This window comes from Leucoraja erinacea, chromosome 8 (genome assembly GCF_028641065.1).
Source record: "Leucoraja erinacea ecotype New England chromosome 8, Leri_hhj_1, whole genome shotgun sequence".
NCBI classification, from domain to species: domain Eukaryota; kingdom Metazoa; phylum Chordata; class Chondrichthyes; order Rajiformes; family Rajidae; genus Leucoraja; species Leucoraja erinaceus.
This window is the reverse complement of record NC_073384.1, coordinates 52,773,017-52,785,601: the sequence shown is the minus strand read 5'-3', so window position 1 is coordinate 52,785,601 and position 12,585 is coordinate 52,773,017. Positions and strand designations below refer to the sequence as shown.

Here is a 12,585-nt window from a genome sequence, read left to right as displayed (position 1 = left end):
CCTTTCATTCCTTCTTGTTGGCTGGTATGAAATTATGTCACTATTGTGTTGTCTTTGAGGTTTCCAAAGGTGTTCATACTTTAATTAATAATTCACAAATAGGAAATGAAAAGATGCAAAGCATTTTTGTTTACTTAAATAAAATAGTAACTCGAGAGGGAATTGACCCCAGACATGTGTTTGCCATTGTCAAATTGGTACACATTGACTGAGGCCTGGCTCTTTATTTTGGTCAATATTGCCACAAGGCTGTGCTGTACCCCTGAAAGGATAGGATATGCTGAAAAACACACTAAATTGTGATGATCTATGTAGTGTGAACTTTACAGAAAACATTTGTTCCTTTTATGGTAGTTTTCAGTCTGCAGTGCTTTGTTTTGATAATTATTCAGATTTCTGTTTTATTAGTAGGCCCCCCTCGGTCATGACTGACCATGGGTGATGCATCCTAGTTGTTGGCTGCTTGCTCCAAACCTCGGCTGAAGCAGCGTCGCTTGTGGCTGAAGAGACCAATGCGGGCGGGAGTGACAGCCTCTGTGGCAAAGGTCACATTTGTGTGTGGTCTCTGGTCTGTTGAAGTTGCTGCGCTCCTTTCTGCGCGCCCGCTTGTCTGCCGCTGCGTTCAACAGTTTCTCTTCCCCCGTTTTGAGATGTTGGTTTAGGGTATCTCTCCACCTCGTGCGGTCAGCTGCAAGGCTCTCCCAGGACTCCACGTCGATGTCGAGCGCCTTCATATCTCTCTTGCAGACATCCTTGTAACGTAGCTGGGGGCGGCCGATGGTTCTCCTCACAGATGTCAGCTTTCCATAGAGAATGTCTTTTGGAATACCCCATCCTCCATGCGGTGGACATGGCCCAGCCACCGCAGTCTGCGCTGCCTGAGTAGAGTGTACATACTGGGAAGGCCAGCGTGAGACAGGATCTCGGCGTTGGACACTCTGTCTTGCCAGGATATGCCCAGGATACGACGGATGCTTCTCAGATGGAAGGTGTTGTGTCTTCTCTCCTGCCTGGCTGCAGTCCATGTCTCACTGCCGTACAGCAGCGTACTGATGACACATGCATTGTAGACTGCTATCTTTGTCTTCACTGTCAGCTTTGGGTTGGTCCACACTCGAGTCCACACTTTTGCTGCCTTCCCGATCCTCTTATCAATCTCTGTGTCCAAGGAGAGGTTGTCGGTGATGGTGGAGCCGAGGTACGTGAACTGATGGACGGCATCAAGTTCGTAGTCGTCATTGGTGATGACAGGCTGCGCCAAGACGTTCGTCTTCTTCAGGCTGATGGTCAGCCCGAAGTCCTTGTATGCCCGATAAAAGCGGTCCATCAGTGACTGTAGTTCCTGCTGGGTGTGGGACACAACTGCGGTGTCATTGGCAAACAACACAGCCCGAGTGATGAGAGCTTCACGTACTTTTGTCTTTGCTCTGAGGCGGGTGAGGTTGAAGAGCCTGCCATCTGATCTAATACGCAGGTAGATCCCCTCTGTTGCAGTGCCGAAGGCAGGTTTCAGGAGCAGAGCGAAGAAAATCTCAAAGAGTGGGAGTGAGGACGCAGCCTTGTTTGACACCACTGTGGATGTCAAAGGGATCAGAGAAGCTGCCATTGAACTGTACTGTCCCCTTCGTGTTGATGTGGAAGGATTCTATCATGCTCTGCAGTTTTGGTGGGCAGTCGATCTTTGGCAGAGCTTTAAATAGGCCACCTCTGCTGACGAGGTTGAACGTCTTGGTGAGGTCAATGAAGGCAACATACAGGGGCATCAGCTGTTCTCTGCACTTCTCCTGGAGCTGGCAAAGGGAGAAGACCATCTCTACTGTTGACCTTCCAACTCAGAAACCGCACTGTGACTTTGGGTAGACTCTTTCTGCCAGCTTCTGCAGGCGGATCAAGGTGACCCAAGCAAAGAACTTGCCATCTATGTTGAGGAGGGAGATGCCACTGTAGTTGTTGCAGTTGCTTCTCTCGCTCTTGTTCTTATAGAGGGTATTGATGGTGGCATCCCTCATGTCCTGTGGCACAGCTCCTTCTTGCCAGCACTGGCAGAGGACTTCATACAAAGGAAGCAGTAAGGTTATCTTGCAATGCTTGATCAGGTCAAGGGGAATCCGATCGCTGCCTGGGGCCCTGCCTAAGGCCAGTCTGTCAATGGCCTTGCTGAGCTCTTCCACCGTCGGCTCTGTGTCTAGCACATCCATGGTCGCCAGGCACCCGATGGCATCAAGGGCTGAGGGGGCACAGTGTTCTCTGTCCAGTAGAGGTCGGAGTAGTGTTCCACCCATCTCTCCATCTGCTGGCATTTGTCTGTGATTACTTACCCAGTGGAGGATTTGAGGGGGAGGGCTGTCTTGCTCTGGACTGGTCCCAATGCCTTCTTAAGGCCATCATACATTCCCCTGATATTCCCAGTTATGGCGGCCGTCTGGATGTCCTAACGAAGCTGTGTCCAGTAATCATTGGAGCAATGCCTGGCAGTCTGCTGAACCTTCCTCCTGGCAGCCCTGAGGATCTGCAGGTTCTTCTCGTTAGCTGACCGCTTGTACTCGGCTAGCGCGACGCGCTTGGCTTCAATGACGGGAGTCATCTCGGTCGACTTGTCCTCAAACCAGTCGTACGTCTTCAAGGTCTTCTTCCCAAAGCTAGCCAAGGCTGTGCGGTTTATGGTGTCTCGCAGATTTATTTATTATTGATTTAGTTGTGACTGTAACCTTTCCATCATAAAGTCTGTAAGCAAATTCACCTTCAATTCATTTTCCATCCGAGTTAAAGTTACTCCTTAATCATGTGCTAACTTGACCGTTGCAAAGATTAGCCTCGACCTCTATATAAGCTGTTCCTTGCTATAACCCAGGCTCCCACTGCTTCAGATCTCTGCTTTGTGATGATTTGGCCTTCACCATCAATGTGATTTTCTTTTTCAGCACAAAAAGAACTTCCAAGAAATCTGTACTCCTCCATCTTTGGCTCCTTATGTATTCTCAATAGAATTTGCCAAACTCTGTTGTCTTGTGTTCAGCCATCTCACATTGACTCACTATATGGGAGGAGGCAATTTGGTGCATCAAGTCTTTGCTGACTTTCAGACCAATCCTCCTACTTCCCACCTATTTCTTTATATCCTACTCCTTCACGGGCCCATGAACACACCTCATTAATACTCAGTAATTTACATGGGTCAGTCAACCTACCAACCAGCACGCCTTTTGATGCAGGGTAAATCAACACTGTCACAGGGAAAATATGCAAACTCCACAAAGACAGCTGGAGCAGAACAGAAGCCTGGTTGCCTGAGGCAGGCGCAGCAGCGTTCCAATTGAACCGCCCTCAGAGATGCAGTCTTGTATTCTCTTCCTAACTCTGCCTCATAGACTCCCTTTCTACTATTTAACACATTTTTTGACAGAGCATCCTGGGCACTTCTCTTAACATCACCTCCTCTGGCTCAGTGTTGATTTTAACCTGATTATGCATCTGTTAATTCTTGGGGTCAGCACATTCATACAATCATACAGAAAACTCACCACGCCTCTATCCATGTGTCTATCTAAAGACCTCTTACATGCTACTATTGTATCTGCCTCCATCACCATCCCTAGCAGTACATTCCAAGCACCCACCACCACCCTCTTTGCAAAGCAAAACTGGCCTCACGCATCTCCTTTAAATCCAGATCCTCTCGCATTGAAGCTATGCCCTCTTTGACAGTTCCACCAGACACCGTTAGAATTTCATTGTTCTGGTTCACATCCAGAGCACATAAGAAATAAGCATTGACTCTTTTGGGGAGATGATTTCCGACAACAATTAAATACAAGCCCTCTGCAAAATACGAGAACAAAATTTTGAAAGTAGGATCAATGGGGTTAAAATTGTGAAGAAAGACCTTTGTCATTTAAACTTGAATTTGAATGCATTTACATAAATGTAAATAAAGGTTCATGTGTACTGTAACATCTTTTCTTTCTAGATGTAGACAATATTGCCGATGTCTACCTTGAGGGGAAGGACCAGCTGGGTGGATGGTTTCAGTCCTCTCTGCTCACCAGCGTGGCTGTGAAAAAACAGGTTCCATTTAGGTTAGTATCGCACAACTGCCAATTGCCAGAAAATGTACATTTATTTTCCCAATTAAGTTGAAATGGTTTTTGATGTTATTTTTGTTCATCGATGCTGTTGTCTTGATCTTGTAATTTGGTAATTTTATCTATTTTGCCATACCTAAATAAACTCTCACCATGAATTCTAGAAATAAGAGGTAAAAATACTGAGAATTTGAACCACATATAAACATAGAACATAGACAATAGGTGCAGGAGTAGGCTATTCGGCCCTTCGAGCCAGCACCGTCATTCAATATGATCGTGGCTGATCATCCAAAATCCAGCTTTCTCCCCATATCCAGTTAGCCCTAAATGTAACTCTCTCTTGGAAACATCCAGTGAATAGGCCTCCACTGCCTTCTGTGGCAGAGAATTCCACAGATTCACAACTCTCTGGGTGAAAACATTTTTCCTCATCTCAGTCCTAAATGGCCTACCCGTACTTCTTAAACTGTGACCCCTGATTCTGGACTCCCCCAACATCGGGAACATCTTTCCTGCATCTAGCTTGTCCAATCCCTTAAGAATTTTATATATTTCTATGATATCCTCTCATCCTTCTAAATTCCAGTGAATATAAGCCCAGTTGATCCATTCTTTCATCATTGTCACCATCGCGGGAATTAACCAGGTGAACCCACGCTGCACTCCCTCAATAGCAAGAATATTACTATAGCAATAGCAATACCCAGTAGGTCGGGGAGCATCTCTGGAGAGAGAAACAGTTAATGTTCCAGGATGATTACGTTATTGGAGGAGTTAACGGTTAATTCTCTCTAACGGATGATTATTTCTCAGATGCTTCTTGACCTTATGTTTTTGTTTTGAAAGAAGACTATTTCCTTTGATAATATTCTAAAGACCCAAGGCAGATGATAATTATTACTTCCTGTTGTTTACCTAAAGATGTCTTAGTAGAGTAAATGCAAGTGGCAAGTGCAAAGGTGACACAGTGGCGCAGCAGTAGAGTTGTTGCCTTACAGCGCCAGAGATCCGGGTTCGATCCTGACCACGGGTGCTTTCTGTAAGGACTTTGTATGTTCTCCCCGTGACCTGCGTGAGTTTTCTTCGGGATCTCTGGTTTCCTCTCGCTATCCAAAGGAGTACAGATTTATAGGTTAATTGGCTTGATATAATTGTAAATTGTTCCTAGTGGTGTGTTGGGTGGTGTAAGTGTGCAGGGATCGCGCGGATATGGTGGGCCGAAGGATCAGTTACCGCGCTGTATCTCTAAACTAAACTAAAGTGTTTGTTTTGAAAAGTAATGTTCTCCTATTCCATTAATCCAGCTTTGTTGGTGCTTTTCATTACCGAGCACTTGATTTTTTTAACTTCTGTTGTATAAATTGTTCATTTTGATTTCATATGGTGTAGCTGAAATTCAAACTATGATCACTGGTACTATTATTAGAGCTCCAGTTTTTCTTTGAGTGTCCTGCACCTGCTCCACACGTCTTCTTTCAGGCCATAACACAATGGCCAGACTGGTCCAAGCTAGTCATTATTATTCCTCCTCGCAGGCAACCAGCAGGTCTGTAACAGTTGAAGGCTGCATGTCCAGTTAGCAGACTCCCTCAGTCAACATTTATGATGTTTTTGGGTGTGATAGTTGTTCCCTGCACAGAAGTACTATTCAGTCACATTTTAAATTGAAAACGCCAACAGATTGAAATGCAAATGGCAGGGGTGAGCTGCAAATTCCCTATAAAAAGGTTCTGTTGCTCACATCTGGGTCAGGTATACAATTTCATACATATTTTATGGTTTTCATAGGTCTTCACAAACTTGATTGCAAATTGCAGAACAAATATAAAGGAATATTGACTTAATTTTTTGTTGTTAGAAAACTGATTGTTCATGGATTTACCCTCAATGAAACTGGTGAAAAGATGTCCAAATCTCTGGGAAATGTGGTGGATCCTGATATTGTTATTAATGGAGGGCAGGTAAGCTAATCTATAACTTCCTTTTTTTTTTAAAAGAAAAGAAACACATTTAAAAAAAGTCTTATTTATACAATGTTCAATTCAGTTGTAAAGGTGTACAAAATATGTACAAAAATTTTGTTGTATGACTGCAATGGATTTTATAATCAGTCTTGGTCACTTGATATTATTTTTCTTCAGTGGCAAGGTAACATAGCACATATAGAACATGGAACAGTACAGCATAGGAACAGGTCCTGAGCCCCACATAGGAACATGATACCAATTTAAAATAATCCCTTCTATCTGCATGCAGTCTATATTCTTCCCTGCCTGCTCATGTGCCTGTCTAAATGCCGCTCAAATGTTGCTGATGCATCTGATTCCACCAGTTTGCTTGGCAGAGCCTTCCAGGCATTTACCACTCCAGAGCCTCAACATCTGTACTATAATGTGGCAACAAGAACTGCATGCAATCTTCCAAGTGTGACCTAAACAAAGTTTTATACAGCTGCACGGGACTTGCCAACTGTTATATTTGATGGCTCAACCCAGAAAGCGAGGATGCCAAATGCCTTCTTTACCACTCTTTCTCCTTGTTTTGCCATTATTAGAGGGTTATGGATTTGCAAGATTAGTGATATATTTTATAGTCGTAGCACAGAAACAAACTCTTCAGTCCAACTTGTTCATGCCAAACAAGTTTCCTATTGGGTTAGTCCCATTTGCCAGCATTTGACCTAAAACCCACAAACCCTTACCTATCCATATACATGTCCTAATATCTTTTAAATGTTATTGTTGTACCCATCTCTACCACATAACCACCATCCTCCGTGGGAGAAAAAGTTGTCCCTCAGGTCCCCTTTAAACCTTTCCCCTCTCACCTTTAATTTAGTGTTAGATTCCCTTAATTGGTGGGGAAAAGACTGACCATTCACCATTGGCGTTATTTCAACAATGTATAGTTGTAACATGACGTACAAACTCTTGTATACAATGGCCTTCCTGATGAAGGGAAGTGTGCCAAACATCAACTTCATCACCCCGTCTACCTGTGCAGCCACCTTCAAGAAACGATGTGCTTGTACCCCCATGCCTCTCTGTTCTACAACCTACCCCAGGGCTTTGCCATTTATGTGCAAGTTGTGCCCTAACTTCCCAAAATGCAATACTTCACACTTGTCCTAGTTAGATTCCATCTACCTTTAATTGGCCCACTTTCCCAGTTGATCAGAATCCTGTTATAGCTTTGGCCAACCTTCTTCACTGTTCACATTCCACCAATTTTAGTATCATCATCTACAAACTATGTCGGCTGCGTTCTCAACCAAAGCATTAATATAGATGAACATAGTGGATCCAGCATCAATCGTTGGACACATTGCTGCTCAGGCTATCAATCTAAAATATAACCCTCCTCGACCACACTTGGCCTCCTTCAATAAAGGGATTTTTAAAATTCAATTAGCTAACTTACCATAAATCCCATCCAACCTGACAACCCAAACTAGCCTTTACCATTGTCAAAGACCTTGGTAAAGTCCATGTGGACACCCTGCCCTTGCCAATCCTTTTGATCACCACTTCAAAAACTCACCCATAAATTCTCTTTTGTCACATGCAACAGTGCCACATTTTCATGGTATTTTATAAATGTTAAATATCCTAGGCTGTAAAGTGCATAAGTGTTAGAAGTATTAAATAAAAATGTTTATTTTATTTTATTATAGGATCTCAACCAAGACCCACCCTATGGAGCAGACATCCTTCGCTGGTGGGTGGCAGAATCCAATGTCCTTCACAGAAGTGTTAATTGGACAAAAAATATTGCAAGCAGCGAAAGAGGATGTCTTTAAGGTGAGAATCTCAAATAAATAAGTTTGCGATTTTCCAGTTAGTAATTCCTATTGAATGCAGATCTGATTTATTAATAACCATTTTATTGCTTGATATTGTTGAGAGCCCTTTGTATTCAAGCACTGTGTAGTCTGTTGCCAGACCATACTCAGTGGTACTATTAGTACTGGAGTATTAGGTGCATTTCAGGCTTTTCAATTTAGACTGCATTGCAATATGCAGGAGGCTTCTGCCAAAACATTTTTTGTACAGTGTTGTACAAAGCAAAACACTTAACAAACGCAGCAGAAGAAGGGTCTTGACCCGAAACATCACCCATTACTTCTCTCCAGAGATGTTGCCTGTCCCACTGAGTTACTCCAGCTTTTTGTGTCTTTCTTCGGCAGAGGTTTCTTGTTTTTATTCAATCACCCTTCATAAGAAGTAGAAAAATGAGACGAATAACCATGTTTTAAGATGCAGTGAAGGGAGGGAATGTCTGAGCGAATTTTGACCAAAGTTGTCAAGTTAACAATTACCTTTTAAAATAAAAAGCAATTGAAACAAAATGATGCAGAAGGTATACAGTCATTGGTGGAATAAAATGGGTGTTTCATCTGAAATTGTTAAACTTATTACAGTAAACCTCTGATAGTCGTGTACATCTGGTACTTTGCTGGAGCTACACTACCAGATTTTCCAGATGAGAAACATGATTTGCCCATTCACTCCAGAGATATTGCCTGACCCAGCACTTGTGTTTTATTCAATATTTCAGCATCTACTCTTTATTTAAATCTCTAGATTTTCTGGACTGTTTGTTTGTTTGTATGCGTGCATGTGTGTGAGATCCCAAAACCCCGCCAAAATGATACAATTTTTGGCCCACCTTAGTCACCATTGTCCTGTGCTGTAAATGAAACGAGTTCCGTCCGGTGACGTCATATTGACATCCCGAGTCTCATTTACATTAAAAAATTGTGATTTAAAAAAAATCAATTTTAATCAAAATCTATGTTTTCATTAACAGCTAACATTGTGTTTAGGTTATCTTAAAGAAAAATCACGATTTTCATTGTGGGGGGGAGGTGAGTTGGGGAGCAGGGGGATAGAGGGAGAGGAGGGGGGGTAGGGAGGGGAAAGTGGGGGAAGGAGAGTGGTGGAGGAGGGGGATATAGGGAGAGGATGTTGGCAGTGGGGGAAGTAAGGAGTAGGGGATAGAGGAAGAGGAGGGAGGTGAGGAGGGAGAGTGAGTGGGGGGGGGGGGGATGGGGGAGGGAAGGAGTGGTGGAGCAGGAAGATGTAGGGGGGGAGAGGTGTTATGGAGGGAGAAAGGGAGTGATTGAGGATAGGGAGTGGGGGTGGGGAGGAGAAAAGGGAGGGCGGAGAGGAGGGGGTGTTGGGTATCAGTGGGAATGGAGGAAGAAAGGGGTAGGAAGAAGGATGGCGAGGCGCAGTTGGAGGGTTGCCGTGACTCAAGTCACTACGAAGATCTCTGGCGTCACAACGGGAACCCCTCAGCCGCGCCTGCGTAGTTGGGGGCAGTGGATCCGCACCTGGTCTAGTTTATTCCTACAACTAGCTCAATACACTTTCACCTCACTTTTTTAAAACAAGATATTACAGAGAGTAAATAAAGTTTCAAATGAACCCACAATACTTAAAGGAAACACTGAAAATAGAGTCTGAGAGCTTGGGAGGGGTTGGAAAAAATGTTTGCTGAGAATGGTGCCACAATGAGCTAGATGCAGAACCATCAGGGCTTTCAAATAATCGGGTAATAATTTGTCAGGGTATTAAGGCATTAAGTCACGAAGGTGGGAACATGACTAGTTGTAGGGTAAGATGCTGTTTCATGAGCTATGCTGGTCATTACTGGAGCAACACAGGAAAGGACTGCAGAGAAGTCAGAGTGGGACAAATTAATTTAAATCTTACCAGCTGGATTTTAAATGTGGCTGTTCATTAAATAATATTCTGAACAAATTAATATGCTTTGCTAAATTAACAAAAAAAGCAAATGATGGGTTTGAAAACTTTCAATTCAACTAATTAATAATCTAGGAACAAGCTCAGCATTAACCAAGAATCATAATGCAATTTAAAAAAAAAAATCTTATTGCATAGAAAGAATTCCTCGCATGTAACTAAAGTTGTGAAATTACATAAACGCACAAAAGAAAGAAAATGTAAGTATAGCGAGAAAACAGTGAAGTCATGGAATTGGATAATATCTGAACCAGGAAGTGAGATGTAAATGGCATGCTATACTTTAATGGGCTTCTTGGGATTTTGACATTTCCGTCCACTGTAAAAGAAAAGCGTCTTGATGTTATGGTGTATGCTGTTACTCAACTGTCCCACATTGATTTTGACAGATTGTGTATTAGGAACTGGTGAGAGCAGCATGCTTGGGAAGCCAGCTCATCTAGGTCTGATATAAAATTGTGCTAGTTACTTCCTGGCATTTTTTTAGTTACTTTCACATCTTCGAGAGCACATCATTAAAGAAAGATTTACCCTGTGAGGAATGATACAAAATCAAAATATTGCTGGAAATGAAAAATAAAAACTAGATGCTAGAAACAATACAACAGGTCATGTGGTATTTTCAAATATAACATATTTAATGTTTTGCATCAATATGCACTCGTACTGTGTGGTCTGTTGACTTTCCAGCATTTCCATTGTTACTCACCTTTAGCATTTAGTTAAGCGGTTAATATTTTTTTTAATAAAACAAATTTGTGTTTTTAATTAAAGTTTGAAATGTTTGAGGGGGTTAATCAAAGCATGGAAACACCACTTGAGCTTCCTTCAACGTGGAGATTGCTTGAACAATGCACCAGTGAACTGTCTCATTTATACTGTATTGTGAATCAGAAAATGTGCTGCTCCCTGTCATTTATTTTGAAGTTGCAGTGATTTGAGAAGATCTATCTATTATATTTAAATTGAGATTGGTGTGACAACTGATATCCCATGAGCAGATTAAAATTCTTGGCTTGCGTCAAAGATTTGCTTTCATGAAAATAAATTTTGAACTTTGCTAAGAAATGTAATTAATTTGGCTGGTTTTCTCTCTCAGTTGCGGAATACTTTACGATTTTTGCTGGGGAACCTTTATAATTTCAATCCTGAGATTGATAGAGTTTCAAATGAAGAAATGCTCTTAGTGGATCAGTATATGCTTCATCTCCTTCAAGATTATGGCATCAAGGTAATGGCATTGGAATATTTATCATTAAATAATTCACCAACATTTGTCAGACCTTGATTTCTTAAGCAGAAATGTACCAATGTAGAATGTTTTAAACAATTTCTCATGCATCTTACACAATTTGCAGTGAATGATTACAAATCGTGGTGATGATATTTTAAAATAAACAATTACACTTTCCTAGTACAGAAATCGGTATTAAATCAATCTGATAAAACTTATGTTTGGAAAGAGGTTAAAACTGCTGGTGTCAGGCATTTAGTATGTGAGAATCATTGTTTTAATTATTAACAGCCTGACTCCACTGACAAGGACAGCCCAACAGAAATCCTGGTTGTGGCAGCAAATTGGCCCAGCAGAGATTTTGAAATACATCTGTATTTTGTGTGCCAACATCATGAGCATTCCAACTTTTCTTTCTTGGTCCAGATACATGTGCTTGAGAGAAAAAAATTGGACTGGATTCTAATTAAGCAACATGATCTAAAGTTATAGGACCACTAATGAGCAAAAGTGTGTGCATCTTAGGTCTGTAAAGTTAAATTAAAAACAAGGACTTAACAGACCATGTCATATTTGTCAGTAACAAAATTCACTTTACATTCCAGCTTTAATTTACTGTTTTTTCTACTTAGCAGGAATTAATTTTGACTATGTAATTAATTTTAAAATCTTTTTCAGGTTACAGAGGCTTACAAAGAATATGATTTTGGAAAGGTTATTCGCCTTATGCTAGCATTTATTAACAGAGAACTTTCAAACTTCTACTTCAGCATCATCAAAGATCGGTTTGTATATTTGCAATTGGAATATATTTATTTGTAAATCAGCCCAAAAGTACATTGTTAAATTAATATTAAATGCATCTCTGACTGAACAATGTGGACAAATTGATAAGTGTTATTGCAGATTCAGCAAATGTACTTTAAATAAAATTATTTTCAGTTATTAACCATACCACACAGACTCTCAGTCTGAGAAGCATTTGGGGTTATTGTTTAAATGGTACTATTCATGAGCAATGACACTCAATGGCTTTAGAGGAATAAATTCCAGGATACTGAGCCTGGCAAAATGACTTGTATGTCCACTTCAGTATAATGTGTGAATTTTCAGCCAACCTTCCTTGGTACTGAATTTGCAGATTATGGCTGATACCTTATTCCACAATGCAACCACAGTGAATCACTGGTGGATATTGAGCCTAATGTTAAAGTACAATGCAACCACAGTGAATCACTGGTGGATATTGAGCCTAATGTTAAAGGTATAAATCAAGCTGCTTTGTCTGGAATGGTTGGGCTTAAGTGTTCTTGGATCACACTCTTGACTTGAACCAATAAAATAACCGAGGTTGGCATCTCAATGCAGAGTACTTAGCTGCTATCTTGTTCTATACAAGCTTAGTCTAGTTACTAATGACCTCTGAAACATTAAGAAACAACTCTGCAGTGTAGACAGTGAAAGTCAAGGAAGATGGCTAGGGCTTTCTCTTTGTTCA

The 12,585-nt window shown here is 41.5% G+C and overlaps 1 protein-coding gene across 1 annotated transcript in view; it reads left to right on the top strand.

The window, feature by feature from the left end:
* iars2 (isoleucyl-tRNA synthetase 2, mitochondrial) overlaps positions 1-12,585 on the top strand; it is a 64,655-nt gene that overhangs the window by 49,007 nt on the left and 3,063 nt on the right. The window contains 6 exon segments of the mRNA XM_055639721.1: positions 3,968-4,076; positions 5,944-6,046; positions 7,759-7,824; positions 7,826-7,885; positions 10,953-11,084; positions 11,766-11,872. Coding sequence (XP_055495696.1) covers positions 3,968-4,076; positions 5,944-6,046; positions 7,759-7,824; positions 7,826-7,885; positions 10,953-11,084; positions 11,766-11,872 — 577 coding nt within the window.